Raw genomic sequence first — 23,427 nt, 5'->3', positions numbered from 1 at the left:
GATGTCATTTCACATAACACTGTGCTAATGGATAAGTCTCCCCCGACCTCTCAAGCACAACGACTCCCAGGCGAGCCCATCGCGCACGACCTGTTACCTGAACCGGTTCTGCTGCCCGCCCGTCCTCTGCCGCGCTGCCCGACGCCGAGAGGGCCGAGGAACCGCTACGCCTTTCTTCGGGCGGTTAAAAAAAAATATCTTCCCTCCACCCCCGCTCCGCACCCTTCGCATTTATTCGCTTTTTTTTTTTTTCTTGTGCCTTTTTTTTTTCATATATTTTGGCTGTTTTTAATTAACAAACATCAAAATGTTGAAATAGAGGGAGAATATCGTATAGCAAACTTTTCCGTTCGTTAGAAACACAGGGCGGCTTTCTTCACAGAGATTTGATTTAGGGGGGAAAATATATATACACGCATATATATATATACATAAGCTTGCGCGCATATATACAGATAGATACACATATATAGTCTGGCGTCTGTGTGTATCCATGCATATATTTAAATACATACTTGCATCGAGTTTTTCTCTACGGGAAAATAAATCTTGGACAAGCCCGCTGCCCAAAGCATCCCGCCGCCGTCCGTCCACCGGCAAAACCTTCCCCGCGGCGCGGCCGCCCTTCCCGAACGGCCAGAGTGGGCTGCGGGAGGCCGGCCCGGGCCAGGGAGACGCGGCAGAGCAGCCCCGCGCCCCGGGGCCGGCGGCAGCCCGGACTGTCGTTTGTCCGGACTCCCCGCAGCCCCGGGGCGGGCGGAGAGAGCCGGCCCGGCGGCCCCGTCCCCGATCGCGCAGGGCCCGTCGCGGCCGTGTCAGAGAAGTTGAACTAGCAGCCTACTTACTATGCATTGCTGCAAACGGGTCGTGCTTACAGTGTATTTCCATCGGAGCGGTCCGGGCCGGGGCGGCGTCGCCGAGCAGATCTCGATTCGCCGGCGGCGCTCGGGTTTGGGTCTGGGGGAGGGGGCCCGAGGACACAGCCGGAAACCGACCGGAAGAAAAAAAAAAACAAACAAAAAAACCAAAAACACAAACCACCAAAAAAGGGGAAAAAAAAAAAAGAAAAAAAAAGAGTCCCGCCCCGAGCGGCGTCGCGGTATCCGACAGTGCCGGCCGAGCGCGGCTCCCGCGCCGCTCGAAATGTCCGGTGACTCCGTCGGGGGAGAAGGGGCGAGGAGCGGCCGCCCCGGTCTGCGCCTTTGCCCCCGGCCGCTTCCCGGGCGGCCGCCGAGCTGCGGCACCCGCCTCCCGGCTCCGAGGCGGCGCTGGGCGCAGAGGGGGCGGGCGTCTCGGTCCGGCGGCCGGGAGCCCGGCGCTCCCTCCCCGACGGCTCTTTGTGCTGGCGGCGCCGGCGGCTGCGCGGCGGCGGCCGGGGGCGGATGGCAGCGGGGGCGGGCGCCCCGTCCGCGGGGCTCGGTCCCGGGGCGGCGGCGCGCTCCGCCTGTGCCGCCCCCCGCCGCGCCGCTCGCAGCAACTCGCGGCGCCGGGCGGGGCGGCGGTGGGCGAGGGGAGCGGCGGGGGAAGGTGTGCGAGAGGGCGGGGAGCGGGGCGGGGGCCGGGCTCGCCTCGCCTCGCCACGGCCCCGCGGGACCGGGGCGCCCCGTCAGCGGCCGCCGTCCGACCTGGGGCGCCGCCGCGGCGCGCCCATCGCCCCCGCCGCCGCCCGCCGGGCCGAGGGGCCGCCCGCCGCCCCCTCCCCGCCCGCCGTCGGCTGCCGGGGCGGCGCGGCGCCTGGCTGGCTCGGGCGGTGCGCCCGGCGCGCTGCCGGCCCGCGGCGGGCGGCGGGGGTTGTGGCGGGCGGAGGGGGCGGGGGCGGGGGCGGGCCGCTCGGGGGCGCGCAGGGCGGGGCGGGGCGGGGGTCTCCGCCGGCTGCCGCGGGCGCCGCCCCGGGACCGCGCCCGCGCCCGCCGGCCCCGCCGCGCCCCGCGGCCGAGCTGCGCGCCCCAGCGCGCCCGCGGAGGAGGTGCGGCGGGCGGCGCTTCAGCACCGCGCGGCTGGACAGCGGCGGGCCGGCGGCGGGCGGGGCCCGGCCGTCACTCACCGCCCCGGCCAATCGCAAAAGTTAACTTACCGGCGCCCCGCATTGGCCGCCGGGCGGCGCCGCTGCCTATTGGCGAGCTCTGGGCCAATGGGGGCGGGGGGCGTGGCCGCACGCCTCGGCGGGCGGGGCGGGGCTGTGGCGCAGCCACGCGAGACGGGGAGGCGGGGGGGGGGGGGGCTGTCACCGGCGGGGCGGGGGACGGACCCGTGGCGGGCGGACCCCGCGGCCGTGGGACCCCCCGACGGCCGGACAAGAGCATCCGGGGACCGTGGGACCCCCGACGGCCAGCCAGGCGGCGCGTTACGGGAACGCGCGACCCTCGTCGGGTGGACGGCGCGCCCGGGGGCCATGTGTCACTCCGCGGCCCGACGGAGCCTCTCGAGGCCGTTGATCTCCCCCGAAGGCTGGACGGCGCCCTCCGGGGCTGTGGGTCTCCCGACGGCGCCCTGCGCCGGGAGCCCGGGCAGTGGGTGAGGGCGCGGGCAGGGCCTGGGATCGGTGCCAGCGCCTGCCCGCGCTGTCCGCGGTCGCGGTGGGGCTCGGCCGCCCCGGAGAGGACCGCACTGGCGGACGGGAGCCGCCGCGTCCAGGGCCGAGAGGTTCCCGCTTCGGTCGCCGAGACACGGATCCTGCTCTGGCCGGCGCTGGCTCCAGGCCGGACGGGGAGGCCAGGATGGTTCCCCTGGGCCTCGCCCGTCCCTCCGCCGCTGAGCATGGGGCCACGGCAGAGCCCAGCCGAGCCAAATTCCCCGCCCTCGGCCCTGCTGCCCGGCTGCCGCACCGCCGAGGGAATGGGGGCGCGGAAGCAGCTTTGCCTGCCGCCCCCAGGCGAGAAGCCCCCCGCCCCACTAGCAGCCCGCGCCACTGCGCCCGCAGTACGCGTCCTCGAGTCCTCGGCGGTGGTAGGGCCGCGCCAGGACCCCCCGTCGGCGGCGGGAGACAGGCGGCCACTGCGGCCGCCAGTGGCGGCGCGGGACGGGTGAGCACGGGACGCGTTTTCGTTGAACGCGAAATTCCCGGGCGCGGCCAAGCCGCCGCCGCGGGGCCGGGCCGGAGGGTCCGCCCGAAGCGGGCAGGGGCGCCGGGACGGGACGGGGAACGGAACGGAGAAGGCTGGTTCCCTCGCAGCCCCGCAGCCGAGCCGAAGGCCGTCGGTCCAGTCGCCCGTCTCCGCCGCCCGGCACCTCGGGATACCTCGAGGGGGACGCGCCGGCCTGCGCTGAGCCGGGAGAGCAGACACGGGCGGGCAAGGTCGGCACCCCTCCCCGCCTGGCCTTCATCCCTGCCTTCATTCCCCACCCCCGCCGCGGGCACTGCGGATGAACCCCCCCGGCCCGACACCCCGCAGGGACGCGGCGGGACCCGCGGTGCCCGCGCCCAGCGGCAGCAGCAGCCTCGGAGCGCCGCGCTGCCCGACCCGCCCGCGCTGCCCGCCCGCCGGCCCGGACAGAGGTGCCGGTGCTGCCGAGCCCACCGCCCCCGGCCCCTCCCGCCCCCGGCCGCCCCCGCGGCGCGGGGCGTGCGGCGCGCCGCCATGAAATGCTTTATCGATTAAACGATTATTCAGGCGATTTAACTAATAAAAGGCCCCATCGATCGCTTCGGAATTGCATTCCGCCACCGAGCGGCGAGGCCGCCTCCGCGCCCACACCCGCCATCGGCCCCACGGCCACGCCGCCGCCACGCTCCCCGTGGGGACGCCGGGACGAGGCTCGCCGCGGCCCCTCGCCGGTCCGCGGTCCTGGTCCTCTCGTCCGCCCGGCTCGCGTCGCTGGGCCAGCAGACACCCGGGTGGCCCCGGAGTCGGCGCCGAGCCGCTCCGCGTGCCGCGACGGTCTCGGCAACCCCCGGGTCGTCCCATAGGACCCAGGGGGACCCAGCCCCGCCGTCGCGACCCACGCGCGACGGGCCGCCGCGGCGGGTTTCGGCGTCCCCCGTGGCTGCGGAGCAGCCGGGCTCCCCGCGGCGCCCAACCCGACTCCCACCTGTGCGGCCGGCCCGGGGGGTCGCGTAGGTTTTCTCCAACTCCATCTCGGCTTTTCAGGACTTGGGCAAACGGACAGAGAGAAAGTTTCCACGTCGTGTTGTTATGGCCTTCCTTTTCTTTCTTCTCTTCTTCTCTTCTTCTTTCTTCTCTTCTTCTCTTCTTCTTTTTTCTTTTCTTTTCTTTTCTTTTCTTTTCTTTTCTTTTCTTTTCTTTTCTTTTCTTTTCTTTTCTTTTCTTTTCTTTTCTTTTCTTTTCCTTTTCTTTTCTTTTCTTTTCTTTTCTTTTCTTTTCTTTTCTTTTCTTTTCTTTTCTTTTCTTCTTTTCTTTTTTCTTTTCTTTTTTTTTTCCTTTTCCTTTCTCTTTTCTTTTCTTTTCTTTTTGCTTTTTTTATTTTCTTCTCTTTTTTATTTTCTTTTCTCTTTTCCTCTTTTTTATCTTTTTATTTTGTTTTTAATTTTCTTTTCTTTTTCCTTTTTTCTTTTTTTTTTCTTTTTTCTCTTTTATTTTTCTTTCTTTCTTCTTCTTCTCTTTCTTTCCCCTTCTCTATTTTCTCTTTTTTATCTTTTTTTTCCCTTTCTTTTTTTTTTTTGAGGGTCTCTCGCAGGTTGGAATAATTCAACTCTTCCGCTCCCCGCCGAGCTTTTGCAGCTGATCACTGAGCTGAAACTAAACGTTTTAGGTGGAAAAAAGCCTCTGAAGGAACCGTGAAATGATTAAGAAACTAAAGAGCTCCTCGCCATGTGAGATCATGTCCTGTTCTCTAAAACATCACAAGATGTCCCCAGACGCAGCCAAAACCCAAGAAAACTCTGACATCTGTTGTAGCAGGAATCAAAGTTCGCTCGCAACCAGCCGCCCCCGAGCGCCCCGCCGGCTGCTGCAGAGCGGCGGCACCGGCAGCGGCACCGGCACAGGCAGCGGCGGCGGCCCCTGCCCCTGCCCGCTCTGCCTCCGCCAGCCCCAGCCCGTCACCAACTTCTCAGCAGAAGCGACTTCCCCTTCCCGGGCCGGGCGGTGACGCCGCAGCCCCGGTGCCGCGCTCCCCGACGGGACGGGACGCCGCGGGGGCGGGACGGGGACTTGCCTGCCAGCGCCTGGGGGTCTGTAGAGAGAGACGCTCCACATCACACCTTACGCTGCCCTGCCCTTCGCCCCATCGCTCGGGCACAGCCCTCAGGCCGGAGCCGAGCGCCGGGGCCGGGGGCGAACGACCCGATGGAGATGCTGGGGTGCTTGGGCTAGTCTTTCCCGGCCGGTTGGGGCGGTCGGCTCGGGCTCCCCCCCGCACCTCCCATTCGGACAGCGACTTCCCGCCGGTAGCGAGCCGCGGCTGCACACCCACGGCCGCGACCTGCAGGCCTCGGCAGCTCGAGTGAAGTCGGGGAGAGGGGAGGGGGCGAATTCCCGAGGCCTCCATCGCTCCCAGGTTTATTTTTTAGCAAAGGTGACTCGGGAAAAAAAAGACCGGCGCTCCCCAAAGGACAGAATAAACACCAGCCCCAGGGCGTCTCCCGTGAAACCGGCCTGCAGCGCCCTGCCTGCCCTGCTCCCCTGGACCACCGGCGCCTGCAACGACGCGCCCACTCCCACCACGCACACCCGCAGCCCGCGGCCTGCCACGCTGCCGTCTCGTCCTTCTCCCACGGAACCCAGACGTGAAACCAGTCCGCTGGCAGGGGACACGAGCGGGTTCTGCTCCCCTCCCGTGCTGATCCCGCCGCCCCACGGCCTCCTCGCCCCGGTGCCGAGCGGCCGCAGGCCGGGGAGAGAGAGGAGCGAGGGGCTGCAGGGAGGGGACCACGGTTGCCTGCGGCAGAGCGGACAGCTGCAGCCCTGCTCGGGCCGAGTCCTGGCGGCCATGGGCAGAATTGTCCGGGAGAATGGGCCTCTGCCGCGGAGCCGCTCGCTGGGCCAGGCCGAGGCGCGCCGGGCCGTACCGCCTGGACATGCCTGGATTTGGGGACTCAAGGCCGGTAAAGGGGCTCTCGGCCGCCTCTCTCGGTGCAGCCCCGCTCCCGCCGCAATCCCGAGCCCCGCCCGGCAGCTGACATGGACGCGAGTCGGTTTCCAAAACCTCCCTTTTCCCTCCCGCCCGTCCGTCAGCTTCGGGCCCCATCGCCTCCGAGGGCGGGCGGCTGGGCTGCCCGGACGGCTGCGCAGCTGGGCCGGGGCCAGGCCCACCGGGACCCCCGGCCGCCGGCTCCTGCCTGTCGCCCTTTTGCTTCCCTTTTCACCAACGTTTCTTCGCTCTTATTTGCTTACACAAAAATAGCCGGCGGCCAGAGGCCGCTTTCCGCCGGCTTGCCCCGAAACGCGAGACGCCGTGAAAACAATCGCCCCAGGATCGTCCTTCCCTGCGGCGTGCCCTGGGCAGAGGCAGCCCCAGATAACCAAGCCAAATGAAGAGCAGACCCCCCCGCCCCCCGCCCCCGTCCCTCCAGGTGCTTTCTCTTCTTCGCTTCTCCCGGCCACGCCGGCCCACGGCCCCGGCAGCAGCGCGCAGCCCGGGGGCGCTTTTCTGCCCTCGCGCAAGGAAATGAACGAAAAAACACTTTATTGTCCTAAAAACAGGCCGCGGGGCTTCCGCCTCCCCTCACGCCTTGGTAACGGCGCGCGGGGAGGTGGCGGAGGGGCTGCGGTGGGCCCGGCCCAGCCTGGCCCGGCCCCGACATGGGCCGGCACAGCCCGCGGCTGCGGGGACGCGCAGGGCGCCGAGCCGCGCGGGCACCGCGGCGTCCACAACTCTGTGGGGTGAGCGTCCTGCCAGCGGGGGTCGTGCCCGTCCTGGCGCTGCCCCGGCCCGGCCCGTCGTCGGGCCCGTTGCCCTCGGGGACCGCGGGATCCCGGGGCTGTGCGGAGTCTCGCTCCGCCACTGCTCCGGCGCGGCACCCCGGTTGCCGGGACGCGATCCCGGAGCCGCTCGGGCATTCCCGCCAGCGCCTTAACGAAATCACTGCGGAGGCTTCCGCGGGCAGCTGCTCCCCTCGCTCCCCCGCCACCCCGCCCGCTGAGGGGGTCGCCTGTGGGGTGTCATGTTTGGGGTTTGACCTGCGCTGCCCCCCGCTGCGCGTCCCCCGAGGAGCGAGGCTCCGGGACCGCAGCGTGCCCGCAGCAGCGGAGCTGCGCTCCGGGGGACCGCGCGGGAGGGAGCCGACCCCCGCGCAGCGCCCCGGGGCCCGTCCTGTGCCCCCGCCGCCCCGAGACCGGGGGTGTGATTTAAGGCCGGGTGCGAGAAGCCCAAGCCCCACAGACGCCCGGGAAAAAACCCCGCTGCTCCAGCACAGAGACAACGGTTCTGGTGTCCGCAGGACTGGAAACAGCCGGGAAAGACCCGCGGCCGGGCGGGGACTCCTCGGAACGGTGCCCGAAGAACGCCTCCCGCTCTCCCAGGAGCAACTTCTGCCGGGGCGCGAAATCGCACCGCGGCTGACACCACCGCCCCACCACCGTCCCCCCGGAAAGGGGTCGCTGGGGACCCCGCGCAGCGGAGGGCCGCGGCTGCAGCCAGAGGGTCCCCGGCCCCAGCACGTCTCGGGCCCCGTGTCGGAGCGTGGCTGTGCTCTCTGTACGCGGGTGAAAACGCAGCGAGGAGAAGAGCGGGACCGCAGCAGAAATATGGTTTTAGAATTCTCCAAGGACAGTTGTTGTTGCCTTCTCTCGAGTGGCGAGAAGATCATAAACCCGGCCTAACCTTTTCTCCTTTTATCTCTGATAGAAGTGATGGGATAACCCCCTGCCCACACACCCGCACGCACACTGCAAACCCGGGCGCTGCTAAAGGCTCGCGGTGAACGGTGCTGCAGCCAAAACTCCGGGATCTGCCAGAGCCCGGTGCGCGCCTCGCTGCTCCCGCAGCCGCCGGTTCCGCGCCTGGGGCAGCCGCCGTTCCCCGAGGCGTGGTTAATAGTGGATTCGGGGGAGTGGAAGGGCAGAGGGTTGCACGGAGCGTCCAAAGCCCCGTACAACCTCTGAAGTTGCTTGGGTTTTCTCACGTTTCTGTAAAACATACCAAATGTGGGAGAGGGGGAGCGCTGCTGCAAACGGTGCCCCTCAGTCTCGGCAGGGTTAAAGGGTGGGGCTGTGACTGTTTTAGAAAGAGCCGCTGCTTCTGTGCGGTACCGTAGTCTCTTTTTCCTCTGATGCCTGTCATTTTAAATTCAAAATAAGGGCGATCTAGTGGTAATCGCGGCCCAGTGTCTCCCAGAGATAAAACTGAACTCTGAGGTGGGTATGCTAATTAAACTGAAGTAGTTTAAAAGGTGTTAGATGGGCAGTCCTGTAAAGTTGGGTAGCCACTTGGGTAGCATAATCTAATATCCTCAGGGATCTTTAGAGAGTCGTCCACGGGGGAAGGCATGAGGAAATGAGGCTTGAAAGACGAGAGCGTGGAGAGGAGGAGAGGAGGCATATCCTCGGCAGCAGCATCTGCTCAGGTGGTCCATGCGGAAGAGGTTCTCTGTGCCCCCCTGATGATGATCGAGCCACTGGAGATCAATGGGAAGAGATGTCGACAGTCTGGTCAGTGCTCCATTTCTCAATCCGGTCAGTCCAGTGAGGGGGCAGAGCTGAGGTGGCACAGCTGACAAAACCAGTGGGTTTTATTTTCGACAGCGTGAGAGGAGGGCGGGAAACACTGAGAGACTTCTCTTTTTCAGTCAACATGCGCTATTACTTTTGCTGTCCCCTCACCTACCACTAACTGCTGTCTCACAAGCGGTGCCAGTTGTACCGGGTGGCGAGCGGCATGCTGGGGGTCCTAGTTGGGTGCATTGCACAGGGAGAGCCGCTGCCGACCTGCGATGGGGAGCATGATGGCACGATGGCACGGTGAAACGCTTCTCTGAAAGAGCCGCCCTGTAGCTTCGCTGTCCTGCGCCCTGAGGGCTGCTCCCTTCTCCTATTTCTGTGCCTCTGGGACTTTTTTTGTCCACGCCACAACCATTCAGTGACCAAGGTCTGCGTTTTCAGAGATACATTTGTGTCAAAGCAGGAGACAAACTTCGTTTATCAAAGCTAGCCTAAACCCTGCTCATACCCGTTATATCAGTCTAGTGTGGAAGGGTTCAGGGCCACAGTGAACGCCTCAGTCCCCTCTCTCAGTCACTTTCACTGATCTCGAGTGTGGTTATTTTGATAGTTAAAAAGACATGGTTTTAAAAGTCAACTTTGCAGAACTTTCTGCCTGGTGACACGCTTACATGCACAGCTGAAAATGAGCCAGCATCCGAGGGAGGCCAAGCCACACCAGATGCTGGCTTCTACCTCTTCCTGAGAGCTCTGTGAGAAACCCCACCGTATCCTCTGAGATTACTGCAGTGACGTGGTAGAGCGAGGCCTGGCCTCCTGGGAGCGCAGCACGGCTGGACAGCAGAGCTCGGGCTTCCCCAGCCCTTGCGCGAGAGCTCCTCACTCAAACCCAGCGGAAGAGCATGACGCAAGGTGCCATCAGCAGCCCAATGGGCGTCCTCCAGCTGGCAGGGCGTCCTGGCGGGTGCCTCCGGAAGGCAAAGTGCTTGTTTGGGGTGCAGCAGCAGAGGTGGGACCAGCACTGCTTTTGGGACCAAAGCGCAGAGCGGAGGGAACAGACCCTTGAGGGCTGTGGTGTCTAGGGGTGCAGAGCAGCCCCCGTCTTGCCTGTGGAAGGTGGGCGAAGGGAAAGGTTGGTGAGCCCTTGGCCACATAGGAGACCTCGGTCGGTGCAGCAGCGTGCCCAGGGAGCATACCGCTGTGGGCAGAGCACAGGGCAGGAATCAGATCCATGCAGCTGATGGCCAGGGGCCTTCGGACAAAGCACCCTCGAAGTCCACCCTTTGCCACTGAGCTTGGACCTTAACAGTGCCACTGGACATGTGGCAAACAAGCATGCCCTGAGGGACAGGTTGTAACTGAACTTCTGCATTAAGCAGAACTGAGAAGCTTGCTGCTGGGCTCCCGTTTTGCTTGAAGGAACAGCTCGCTCAGTTATAAGTCCTGCTTCCCTCTCTCTGAATGCATCCTGCCATGGATACTTTGGAAAGAGGGGCCCATTTTGGCTATGCTGCCAGGTGAAGAAACAAAGAGTGAGGATCTTTTGATGTGAGCTTGGGCTGGAAAGTGATTGACTCTCCTATAAAATGCTTGCTTTTCCAGTCTCTCGAGAGAGAGCCAAGAACAAAAATTTCAACCACAGTTTATCCTGTGCTGTAACTGTTGTGTTTGCTGCTATTAAAAAGCTGAAGAAGGTCAAACTGATTTCTTTACTTTGAGAATTGCTGGGAGAAGAGGTAGATGGGAAGATAGGAAGTTAAATCACTGAATAGTCTGCTTCCAACAGTTGCCAGCAAAGAGGAAAATACAGTTGATTAAGTGAGCCCTTTGCTAGACATGAAAGTGTCCAGAAAATGCAAGCAGAAGATGAGAGGTTAAGAAATCTAAGGCTTTCTCAAGGCTCAAAAGGAGACATAGCCAGAGTATGAACTATTACCTTTCCTAAGTTAGGTTTCATGTTCATAACCTGATTCTACCCTATTGATTGAAAAACAGGCTGGTGGGTCATGGACTCCAAACACACAATTAACTCTAATCAAATAAATGGCCAAGATCCAAAACTGAGCTGCATTCAGAGTCCAGCTCTGCCCAGAATCTCTCTAGATAAGGTGTTTAATACCTACAGGAACACAGTACAATATGTCGTGGTTTAGCCCAGCCAGCAACTAAAAGCCACGTGGCTGTTCACTCACCCTCCCCCACCCCCTGGGGAATGGGGAAGAGAATTAAAGGCGAAAAGGAAAGGAGACTCCTGAGGTGAGATAAGAACAATTTAATAATAATAATGATGATAAAATACAATTAAAAGTAATTATATTATAAGAATAATAAAATATTAATATCTATATGAAATATTATAATATATACAAACAAGTGATGCACAGTGCAGTTGCTCACCACTAGGTGACCAATGCCAGTCCCTTCCCAGCAAGGGATCCCAAACAGGTAAGTCCCAACATCGCAATCCTGGAAAACCAAGAGGGTCGAAAAGAGAGGGAGAGAGAAAGTCCCTACAAAAGAGAATTCCAAACTTCCCAGTCCACCCTCATCTCTATATTGGACATGACGCTGCATGATACGAAATACTCCATTGGCAAATTCTAGCCTCAACCCTAAGTCTAAGTTCAACTCACAAGGGGAGTTGTGGACCCTTTGTCCCGGCCATGCCTCCCCCAGACTGTTGTGCTCCTCCTGCACACTGGCAAAACATGGGAAGCTGAAAGGTCCTTGATGTCTCAGCACCAACCATGAACATCAGTGCACTATCGACATTCTTCTCCTAACAAATCCCAGACAGAGCTCTTCTAGCTGCTCTGCTAAAAACGAAAACTCACTCTGTCCCAGTCGAATCCAGGACAGTCCTCCAGCTGCACATCCCAAGCAGGATGTATCACGTGCTATCAACATTCTTCTCATAACGAATCCCAAACTAAATGCAAGACACAGAGCTGCTAAAAATAAAAACTAACTCTGTCTCATCCAAAACCAGGACAAACTCTCCTACTTCTCCTTGTCCAACTGGTTGATTGTTAACTAAATACGACTCTCAGTTGACACGCTGACACGTAAATAAATAGATGCCGTTGTAAATCACAGCTACCAACGGATCTTTTGTCTTGATGTATATTCTTCTAACCAGCCTAAGAGATTTCAAATTTTCCCTAGAATATTTATTGGCTACATCATCGCACATGCTTAAGGTGGGTGTTTTAACTACCATCTTTCAATAGCTTGCAGAAAGGTCTCCTTCCACAGTTTTAGGAACCATACCAGTACATGCAAGAATATTTAAATATGCATTTTATCACGCTAATCGCCTTGCGCAGCAAGGCCTATATATTCACAGCAGATATTCAAAGGAGCAGTGCACTAGCATGGATGAAAATGTTTGTACGCGTTCAAGCCCTGGGCCACGCTGTTACAACCCAGGAAGTTCTTCATTCACAGCAACCCCAGGTAAAATCCTGGTTAGAGACATGGGCTCAGGAGGGTTTGGGCAGCACAGGGTGGAATGCACATCGTGGGATGCTGGACTCATCTCACGAATGGGCTGCTGCGACTGGGACCTGGGGCAAGCAAAGGTCTTAGAATCATAGAATCATAGAATGGTTTGAGTTGGAAGGGACCTTCAAGATCATCCAGTTCCAACCCCTCTGCCGTGGGCAGGGACACCTTCCACTACACCAGGTTGCTCAAAGCCTCATCCAGCCTGGCCTTGAACACTTCCAGGGATAGGGCATCCACAGCTTCTCTGGGCAACTTGTTCCGGTGCCTTACCAGCCTCATCGTAAAAAATTTCTTCCTTATACCTAATTGAAATCTCCCCTCTTTCAGTTGAAAGCCATTGTTCCTTTTCCTATCACTCTACACCCTTGCAAAAAGTCCCTCTCCAGCTTTCTCGTAGGTGCTTTCAGGTACTGGAAGACTTCTATAAGATCACCCCGGAGTCTTCTCTTCTCCAGGCTGAACACCTCCAACTCTCTCATCCTGTCTTCATAGCAGAGATGCTCCAGCCCTTGGATCATTTTTGTGGCCTCCTCTGGACTCACTGTCTTGCCCACAGCCATTTGCCAGATTTTCACCCCTGCAGAGCTCCCCCCCATTGCTGTGGGCAAGCAGATGTCTTTCTGACCGGAGAGGCCAAAGCTGTCCAGTTGCATGGGCTTTTTAAATCTCTGTTCATATGTGCACCCAGCACCACTTGCCAAGGTCCCTGTGTGGCAGAGTAAGTTTGCCTGCAGCAGGTCTGCCTTTCAGACGGTATAGTTATGCGTCGTGGCCACGCAGGTCCGGGGACTAGCTGCAGCCAACAGGCAGGTCTGGGCACCCTGCTCTCTCCCTGCCCTCTGTGCTGTAGCTGTCTCTGGGGAGCTGAACCGACAGCAGACGAATCATTTGTAACCATCACGGAGCAGCTCTCCTGTGCAGTAACTCCTTTAACTCGCCTCCACTGCGCTGTGTGGGCACAGACACTTGGGAAGGGAGAAGGTAGGGGCGTGCGGCTGGGGCAGGGGTTTGAGAGGGTGGTGCTGGGCTGTCTGCTGGCAGCGACGCGTTGCGCAGGGCGGCTGCACAGCAGCTGGTAGGGGCAGCCTGGGGCTTTCCCATGCAGCACCTGCAGCCAGGCTAGCTCCGATGCCAGGACGGAGCAAATGACATTTGCCTGCACGGAAGGGGGCACGGCGTAAATGACAAGGGGTCTGCATGGAGGTCGTGTGTTCTGGCTGTGGTGCTCAAAAAGGTCATTATGTCTCTTGCCAGTGCTGCTCTCTGTCCGTTGTTTTGCTGCTCAGAGTTTCCATCAGCACATCCCCCTTGGATCCAGCTGGAATGGTCTCTGACAGACCAGGAATACCTGTACCTGGCAACAAGACAGGCCCTGCAAACTGCACCACCACTGAGGCAGCTCCACCACGGTCGGCCAGCGTATGGTTTGGTCGGCCGAGTCCCAGCCTGCCGACCTCTCTGTCCCTACAACGCTGCCTCTGCTCAGCACTGACATTTTTCCAAGGACCGTTTCTTTTGTTTTGCCTTCTGCCAGGAAAATCCCTGACTGGGCTGGTCGCCCCGTCGTCCCCCTTCGTGTCTGTCTCTGCTCTCCCACCACTGCGGAGGGTGCCTGGGGGCTGTGCTGCTGTTCGGCACTGCGTGCTGAGCTGCTGCTGCCCAGCTAAGACTGACAACAAAGTCCGTTGCCCAAGAAGGAAAACATTAAAAACAATAAAGGAAAAGTTTCACTGCGTTTGTGATCTGTACGTGATCAGTTGTTTTACTTGGAAAGGTTGGGAAGGTTTCTTGCCTTTTCATTTCAAGAATCAGCTCCTCCCCTTCTGCTGCTGCTGTGTTTCTCTCATGCCTGCACCCCAGCCCTTTACTTACACAATGCCATAAATAAACCAAAGCATCTCTTTCCCCTGGAAATGCTCTCTGCAGCGTTTCAAACCTCCAGGCTTTGAGAAACACTCAGAGAGGCAGGAGCAGCCTCCAGCTGTGAGTCCTGCACGGCGTGAGCAAAGCTGCCCGGCTGCGGGGACGTCTCAGCCGTCGCCTCGCCTGCGGCACGGATGGCCACCGTTCCCTGACGCCTTGCACGGCAACGTGCGAGCCGGAGTCCACCCTGCGTTGGGGCGTCGAAGGGATGGTCCGCGCGGAGTGTCACTTGTACCAGCTCAGCTGTGCACAGCGACAGGTCAGGGGTGTTGTCAGTCCTCGTGTTCCTTTGAGAAGAATTACCGCACGAGACTGGTTTTTTTTTGTCCTCTCCTTAGGTATTTTTGGTGTAATTTCTTTTTCTTTATTTGCATTCACTCTGATTTGGCAGGGTGGGGGCTATGTTTAGAGCAGATGACAAAGAGCTCTGCTCTTTATCGGCACACAGCAAATTGTAGTTAACTGGAGACTTTAAGAACAATACAGAAATCTATTTCATTAACTCCAGATACTGCTTACCTCCAATTATACAGCTGTATGAAAATTACTAAGTGTGAAATATAAAAAGGTTGTCTTGTAATTGAAACCTTTTCTTAGTTAAATTTTGAAATCAATAAGAAGAAAATTAAAAAAGAGTGGTTTGATAACACTTACCCTGTTTGCTCAATATATAGCTATAACCACCATGAAAAGCCATTTACCTTGTGATATGTTCTGCAGGAAGGAAAACTGAAGAATTTCTTTGCTTGCTTTAAAATACAATATTTGAGTTAAGCGTAAGATGAGGCAATACATGTGAGCAGAAACACAGGATGCATCACCAACAGGGCAGAACTTGGGTGGTTGCAGCTGGTGGACACGGCTCCTCTGTCGTCCGGTAGCACAATCCCTGTGCGAAAAGGCTTCGCCCACACCCTCGTGCAGCACACCCTCGACACGGGCCTGGCAATGTGTGGGGCCAAGGCTGCCTGGACATTAGCTGGGGGAAGGACCGCCGGCCCAGTGGGGAGGGGACGGCGCGCCCTGGCCGTGGGCAGACACTGTCAGGTGTCCTGGGAGGCAGGACCAGCTCTGCCAGCCCCACCGTGCTCCCTGGGCACTGCTGTGTAATTGCCCACTCAGCAGCTCAGGTGGGAAGAAAAGGCTCATTTTCCACTAAAATCTAGCCTCTCTCTTTTCTCAGGGTGGAGATCCTGGCCAATCGTGTGGTGGAGCTGCGGCTCCTGGGATGAAACGGCGTTCAACGAATGCTCCGTTGTGCCCAGCGTGTGGGTTCAGGGGACGACCCTCCCGCTCAGGCATGATGTGCTCCAGTCACTGAGGCCCATGGCAGCCTCTGGCACGATGGAATTGCAGAGACAAGCCCTCGTATCTGGCATCACTAAAGCAGAACAAAACATTCTGTAGGGGAATTTCCTCACCGCTTTTGCAGCTCTGCTCTGATATTTACTTTGCTCATTAATGTTGCTATTTCAGTTTGTCTCGATTTCTTGCCCTGTACGACATGCCTTATTTTGAATATAGCAACCAATTTCAGTTTTTTTTCAGAAGTTTTGCAGCGAGGCACAGGGGTCATTGTTAACCCCTTGTTTCCAGAGGGCAGCGGTGCCAGCTGCCCATCTGGGAGCCCTCTCTGGAAACTCAAGGTACGACAAAGGTCTCGTTCTTCCACAGGGCTGCCTTTCTCTATTCCCCTCTCTAGCTTTAGGAGTCAAAGGAACTATCCTGGCCTGTAGTTCAACCTTGCCCACAGTGCAAGACGAGCGGAACTTGTCACGGCTGTGCAGGAAGGTACCACCAGCTCTTTGTCTGGCTGTGGTGATTGCCAGAGGGGCTGGAAACGTGGCCAGGGTTATGCTTTGCAGCTTGGTAGGGCAAGGAGCAGGCAGCTCCCATCTTGCTGTCTCGCTGTCTTGCCCAGCAAAGAGGATGAGTGGGGTCCGGCAGTGACATGCTTTAAAGGAAGGTCTCTCCGAGCCTGGGAAGGGAACTATACTGGTACCAGATGGACAGCAAGGGAAATCTACAGCGAGAAGAAGGGACTCCGTCTGAAAAATAGAAAGGCTCTGGCATGGAAGACAGAGGTTGAATGTGTCCCTTGCCTGGACAGGCATTTGGGTTGACGGGCAGGGCTCAACGTGTCCTAAGATCTGCCAGATCTTTGTGATCAGGGCAAAAAGACCTCAGCGTGAATCCAGGTGATGAGCAAGACAAAGGTCTGTGGAAACTCTCCACTGCTGTTATCTCACTCTTTTCTTTCAAATTTTGATAGAATTTTTTGCTAAAAGTTCCACCACTTGGGTTCGTGTGAAACTCATTGGTCTGTTGGCTTTCCTTGGAAAAAGCAACACATTTAGCATCCAAAAGACTGCAGAGGAGAAGCTGCAAGAGGCAGCTCCTGCGCACACAAAGCTATCAGCAAATAAGAAGGCTCTATGCTCAAAGAAAAAAACTTAATATTTTGCTAACTACATTATAATTCTGTGGCCGATGACCCAATCGTTTTGACTGCTGGGGCTTGTCTGTAACACTTTATTCACAGGAACGGCACTCAGCGCAGCAAACCTTTCCGTGTCTACCAAGTCTGGCGCCTTCAGGAGGGAGCACAGGCATCGCAGAGGACACAGTGAGCCCAGCCCACCCGTGCCCCTCCTCACCACTCAGCCCGGAGTCTGGAGCTCCCAGCACTGTCTGGAGGAGAAGACATGCCCCCCACCCCGACCACTCTCACTGCCGCACCAGCCAGGAAATTACATGCTCCAGACAGACAGAACACGAGCAGAACCATTCCCCCCACCCTAAACCCTCCTCAGACCCACGCTCAACTAACTGGCAAATATTATTTCTTCCACAGGAGCTAGACGTTTCGGCCACAGCCTGGCTCCCCAGCACACCCGCAGCTATGCAGGCTTCACCGCTGACGACACCTTACATGCATGCTCCTTTTCCTGCTCCCAGTATTATTTTTTTTAAGCCATACCACTAGTGGGCTTCCTCCATCTACATCCAAGTGTTTTTAGGAAGCAGTCACAGCGAGATAGCAGACCTAAAATGCAGATCCTTGTCCTGTCTACGTAAGCCACCTGGATCTCATACTAGTTGATTATATCAACGTAGCGAATGGTACCTTGCAGCTGGATGGAATTCAATCTAACAACTTCATTTGCTCTGGTTTAATACTGGCGTTTTAAAATGTAAAAGTCTAACTACAAACTACAGTCTTTAATCCAGCCTTCAGAACATGGGTCTGAAATTTTAAAACCGCACAGAAAAAGGGCTTTTCTGCTTGCTATATTTGCTATGTGAATATTGCAAATGATTTTAAAAACAGAGTTGTACATGTATATCAGATATCATTTGAAGTAATGAGTGTATTTTTCTAATCTTCCCAATGCCAACCTAACAACCCATTTCCAATATCATGCATAATAATTAATTTGTTTTCCGTATAGTAATAAGATTAACAACTTCACATTTACACGGGGTCCTGAGTTATGTTCAAATAAAATAAGTTCTAATGAGAAAAATTGGAAGTGGCAGCAAATCAATGTTCCACTCGGCAATCCAGGTTTATGTGTGTTTGTCTATCTTTTCTGCATGTATTTTTGTCAAGATTCCACTGTAAACAAGATAATTTCTTTCATGTTGGGTTAGCCTGGGTAAATATGTTTAATGAACAACAAATACATTATAAACATTGAAATAAATCTAAATACCTCAGAAAACATCCTGGAAACTATAGGGTGCTTCAACAGACACAGTATACTAAAAATGAGGCCACACTGCGTGATCTCACTGCACAGAGAAAGCTGACATCAGGCACAGCTTGATTGCAAAACAATTCTTCAATGCTTTGTTTTAAGATATCCACATGTATAACATGCGTATACCGAAGAAGCTTCTTTTTGTCAATAGGGCTGGAAAATTTACCTTTTTTAAGGAAACTATTGAAACACCAGCAGAAATCAATGAATTCTAAGTAAGCAAGACAAAGATTAGAGAGATTTCTAGTTCTTTCTAGAAATTGATATTCACAGAACAGCCAGTGCTAAAATACAGTGCAGTGACTGCCTGAACCTAAACCTCCAGGATTTATCCTAACAGTCCTTTTTCTAGGACTGCCACTTAAGCCCGTGCCTCTCCGAGAGAGCAGTAACGAGGTGACCAACATATTTCTGCAAAATGCATGAATGAGTAATTTCACTTAAGCATTTCTGTACTGACGCTTAGGACATCTACCTGCCTCCCTGCTCATAGGGAACATTGATTCCAAAGGAGCAGCAGGTCTCCATCACTTTTTACAGCCAAGGAAGCTGTGCACTGCCTGTTGCCACACAGGTAGGGAAACATCTGTAAGTCTCTGGATCACAAAGAAGCCCTCTATTACCAGGCAAAGCCTCAACATCTTCCCAGGGAAGGACGCTCGTGGAGAGGGAAGACACTTTATTCATGGCCTCGGCAGCACATGTTTCCTCACCGCCAAGGCAGAGGTAGTTACTGTCATCTCCTCGTCCCAGGCAGGAGCAGCTCAGAAAGGGGGTCGAGGGCTCTGATCAGGAAGCGTCTCTGATGGCATCTCCACCAAACTGCAGGCGGAGATGTTTTCCCTGGCAGTGGCAGGGATTTTCTCCCTTAGCCTTTGGAATCTGCATGATCTACAAGTGCGCCCGTCTCTCCTTCCTGATTCTCATCCGTGATTCACAGCCTCTCCTCCCTCCCGTGCCCTGAGCACGGCTGCAGTGCCATCCCGGAGGTGGGTGACTCACGCCAAGCATAGAAGATCCTGTGTCTAGAGGCAGATCACAGGTCCACCTGGGAAGCTTCGGACACTGATGTGACTGCAGCTGAAACAGTGGGAGGAGAAGACAGAGGACCAATGCCCGTGGGCGCTGTGTGCCACCCAGCAATCAACACTGGAATCCCTGGGTCCTCTAAATGGGAAGAATCATAGAATTTCTAGGTTGGAAAAGACCTTAGAGATCATCCAGTCCAACCGTCCCTAATCCCCCATTAAACCATGTCCCTAAGCAGTTCATCCACCCTTTTCTTAAACACATCCAGGGATGGGGACTCAACCACCTCCCTGGGCAGCCTATTCCAGTGGCTGACAACCCTTTCAGAGAAGAAATTCTTTCTAACATCCAACCTGAACCTCCTCTGACTAAGCTTATACCTATTTCCTCTTGTTCTATCACCCATCACTAACGTAAAGAGCCCTTCCCCCACTTCCCCACCATCGCTTCTCAAGTACTTATAGGCCGTAATCAGGTCTCCCCTCAGCCTCCTCTTCTCTAGCCTAAACAGCCCCAACTCCCTCAGCCGCTCCCCATAAGTTTTATTTTCCAGCCCCTTGACCAGTTTAGTCGCCCTTGTCTGGACCCGCTCCAGGAGCTCAATATCTCTCTGAAAGCGAGGGGCCCAAAACTGGACACAATATTCCAGGTGCGGCCTCACCAGTGCTGAGTACAGGGGCAGGATCACTTCCCTGTTCCTGCTGGTCACACTATTCTTGATACATGCCAGTGTCCTGCACATGAATGACTGAATCCACCATCGTGTGCTCCATCAGCACCAATCGCATTTTCTCCCTCCCTGGGAACGTTCCTGTGGCTTTGGTGCTGTGCGAGTCCCCATGCCCAGGCAGGTCTGTCCCCTGCCCTGACGGCACGATGGTGGCCCTCCAGGTCCTCACACTGCAGACACCCATCCTTTCCTTCTATTAGTCATCATAGAATCATGGAATGGTTTGGTTGGAAGGGAACTTCAAGATCATCTAGTTCCAACCCCCCTGCAATGGGCAGCAACAATTTCCACTAGACCAAGTTGCTCAAAGTCTCATCCAGCCTGGCCTTGAACACTTCCAGGGATGGGGCAGCCACAGGTTCTCTGGGCAACCTGTGCCAGTGCCTCATCAGCCTCAGAATGAAAAATTTCTTCCTTCGATCTAATCTAACTCTTTCAGTTTAAAGACATTACGCCTTCTCCTGTCACTACACACCATTGTCAAAAGTCCTTCTCCAGCTTTCTTGTAGCTCCTTCAGGTACTGGAAGGTTGCTAGAAGGTCTCCCTGGAGCCTTCTCTTCTCCAGACTGAACAGTCCCAACTCTCTCAGCCTGTCTCCATAGGAGAGGTGCTCCAGTCCTCGCATCATCTTCATGGCCTCCTCTGGATCCGCTCCAGCAGCGCCATGTCCTTCTTGTGTTGGGGACCCCAGAGCTGAATGCAGTACAGCAGGGTGGGTCTCGCGAGAGCAGAGTAGAGGGGCAGAATCACCTCCCTCAACCTGCTGGCCACACTGCTTTGTATGCAGCCCAGGACACAGTTGGCTTTCTGGGCTGCCAGTGCATGTTACTGACTCATGTTGAGCTTCTTATCAACCAACACCCCCAAGTCCTTTTCCTCTGGGCTGCTCTCAATCCATTCTCTGCCCAGCCTGTACTTGTGCTTGGGATTGCCCCAACCCACATGCAGGACCTTGCACTTGGCCTTGTTGAACTTCATAAGGTTCTCACAAGCCCACATCTCCAGCCTGTCCAGGTCCCTCTGGATGGCATCCCTTCCCTCCAGCGTGTCCACCACACCACACATGTTGGTGTCATCAGCAAGCTTGCTGAGGGTCCACTCAATCCCACTGTCCATGTCACCAACAAAGATGTTAAATAGCACTGGCCCCAGTACTGACACCTGAGGAACACCACTCGTCACTGGTCTCCACTTGGACATTGAACCGTTGATCACAATACTTTGAATGCGGCCATCCAGCCAATTCTTTATCCACCGAGTGGTCCATTCCTCAAACCCATGTCTCTACAATTAGGAGACAAAGGATGTCATGCAGGACAGTGTCAAATGCTTTGGACAAGTCCAGGTAGATGACATCAGCCACTCTTCCCTTATCCTCCAATCCTGTAACCCCATCACAGAAGGTCATCAAATTCGTCAGGCACAATTTGCCCTTAGTGAAGCCCTATTGACTGTCACCAATCATCTCCTTTTCTTCCACATGCCTCAGCATAGTTTCTGGGAGCATCTGCACCATGATCTTGCCAAGTACAGAGGTGAGACTGAGTGGGCTGTAGTTCCCTTGGTCTTCCTTTTTTCCCTTTTTAAAAATGAGGGCTATGTTTTCCCTTTTTCTATCAGTGGGAACTTTACAGACTGTCCCAATCTCTCAAGACTTAGCAACTTCATCCGCCACTTGTAGGCTTCTCTTTTGTGTTTGAGTTTGTCCAGGAGCTCCTTGTTCATCCAAGTAGGCCTCCTGGCATTTCTGTCCGACTTCTTCTTTGTCGAGATGCACTGTCCCTCAGCTTAGAAGAGGTGACCCTTGACCATTAACCAGCTTTCTTGGACCCTTCTTCCCTCCAGGGTTTTATCCCATGGTACTCTACCAAGCAGATCCCTGAAGAGCCCAAAGTCTGGTATCCTGAAGGCCAGGGTAGTGAGTGTGCTGTGCGCTCTCCTTGCTGCCCTAAGGATCTTGAACTCCATTTCATGGTCCCTATAGCCAAGGCTGCTCTTGAGCTTCACATTCCCCACCAGACCCTCTTTGTTGGTGAGAGCAAGGTCCAGCAAAGCACCTCTCCTCATCGGCTGCTCTCTCACTTGGAGAAGGAAGTTATTGTCAACACACTCCAGGAATCTCCTGGATTGCCTTTGCCCTGCTGTGCTGCCCCTCCAACAGGTATTGGGGTGGTTGAGGTCCCCCATGAGGACCAGGGCTCATGAACATGAGGCTGCTCCTGTCTATCTGTAGACGGCCTCATCCACTTTGTCTTCCTGGTCAGGTGGCCTGTAGCAGACCCCTCCCGTCCTCACGCTGCCTTTAATCCTGACCCATAAGCTCTCAGTCAGCTCCTCATCCATCCCCAGGTGCAGCTCCATGCACTCCAGCTGGTCTTTGACATAAAGGGCGATACCTCCTCCTTGTCTCCCCTGCCTGTCCTCCCTAAAGAGCTGTATTCTTCTATTCCAACACTTTGGTCACAGGATTCGTCCCACCACCTCTCCATGATGCCAACAAGATCACAGCCCTGCAGGCACACACACCTCTAACTCCTCTTGTTTATTCCCTGTGCTACGTGCATCTGCATAGGAGCATTTGAGACCCTGATGAATCTGACTTCCTGGCTGGAGTGTCTGAAATTCCTTCCTGCTGCTCTTTGGGTGCTCTCAGCTTGTCTTGATGAAGGCTGATGTTATCTCTCTCCCCTTTCCAATCCTGTTTAAAGCCCTGCCAACCAGCCCCGCTAGCTGTTGTGCGCAGACCCTCGGTCCCCTTGGAGAAAGGTCAAGCCCACTCGGTGCCCACCAGCCTGGTGCCGTGTGGGCCGTCCCGCTGTCGGAAACCTCAGAATCGTGGTGGTAACACCAGCCACGGAGCCATACAGTAACAGACGGGGTGCGCCTGTTTCTTCCAAGGTCGCTGCCCATACTGGGAGGAAAGAAGAAAAGACCACCTGTGCCCCAGATGCCCTCACCACCCGCCCCAGGGCCCCGATGTCTCTCTCGATCACCCATGGACCACGCGTAGTGGCTGCATCATCACCCGCATGGCAGCGCAGTAACGGGTAACAGTGCGAGGGCCATACCAGGCTGGGGAGTTTCCCAGCTATGTCCTTAACCCGGGCACCAGGGAGGAGCAGAATTCCCTAAGAGGAGGGTCTGTCTGCCATATCGGACCCTCTATTCCCCTCAGACGGGAGTCGCCTACAACTATGAACCATCTTTTCTTCCTCGTGCAGGCAGCTGTGACACAGGGGGTAAGCCTTTCTGACCCTGGCAACACCGCTGGTGTAGATGGACCATCATCCACATCATCCATCGATGGGTATTCTGCCTCCAGAGCCTCATCCCTGCTGTGCAGAGGCACCGGGGGAGGCAGGTGGGCGGGGGGGGGGGGGGGGTCTCCTGCTGCCTGAGCACAGGCTTGCCTCCATTCACTGCTTTCCTTTTGGCTACTGCCTTCCACCTGCTGGGGGGGAGATACAGGGTCCCTTTCATCTTGTTTTTCTGGTGGTTGTTCCCAGGGAGGGCAGAGCATGACACCACCAGTCTGTCTCTTTCCCTCCCTCCCTGACGTCTCAGTACCAACCACAAACATCAGTGTGCTGTCAACACTTTTCTCATTAAAAAACCCGTACTAAATCCAAAGCACAGTGCTGTTCCAGCCGCTCTGCAAAAAAGAACAACTAACTGTCCCAGCCAAAACCAGGACAAAATCACAGGTGCTGAGCTCTGACAGGCCCAGGGCACTCGATGGGCCCTGGGGGGTTCCACTTTGGAGATCTCCATATTGGCACAGAAGCTGTGCACAGCTCTGGGTGCCGCTGGGTCTGGGCGCAGACCGCGGGAACATTTGTCATCGCGCTGCACTCGGAGCTGTGCAGCCTCCGGAGCTGCAGCCCATCGTCATCCTCAGCCCGGTGCAGCAGGGAC

At 56.5% G+C, this 23,427-nt stretch overlaps 1 protein-coding gene across 7 annotated transcripts in view; it reads right to left on the bottom strand.

The window, feature by feature from the left end:
- PAX5 (paired box 5) overlaps window positions 1-4,075 on the bottom strand; it is a 144,197-nt gene extending 140,122 nt beyond the window's left edge. For 5 of the 7 annotated variants that reach the window (XM_086628767.1, XM_086628768.1, XM_086628771.1 and 2 more), the window contains exon 1: window positions 4,030-4,075. In XM_086628767.1, the coding sequence (XP_086484893.1) occupies window positions 4,030-4,075 (46 nt within the window). Of the gene's footprint in view, window positions 1-845; window positions 889-4,029 lie in introns of those variants that run through there. The other 2 variants (XM_086628770.1, XM_086628772.1) reach the window with 1 other exon arrangement.
- Between the last annotated feature and the right edge of the window lie 19,352 nt (window positions 4,076-23,427).

This window comes from Tauraco erythrolophus, chromosome Z, assembly GCF_009769465.1.
Source record: "Tauraco erythrolophus isolate bTauEry1 chromosome Z, bTauEry1.pri, whole genome shotgun sequence".
In the NCBI taxonomy this organism is placed as follows: Eukaryota; Metazoa; Chordata; class Aves; order Musophagiformes; family Musophagidae; genus Tauraco; species Tauraco erythrolophus.
The sequence above is the reverse complement of the archived record's forward strand: the minus strand, read 5'-3'. Positions and strand labels throughout refer to the sequence as shown.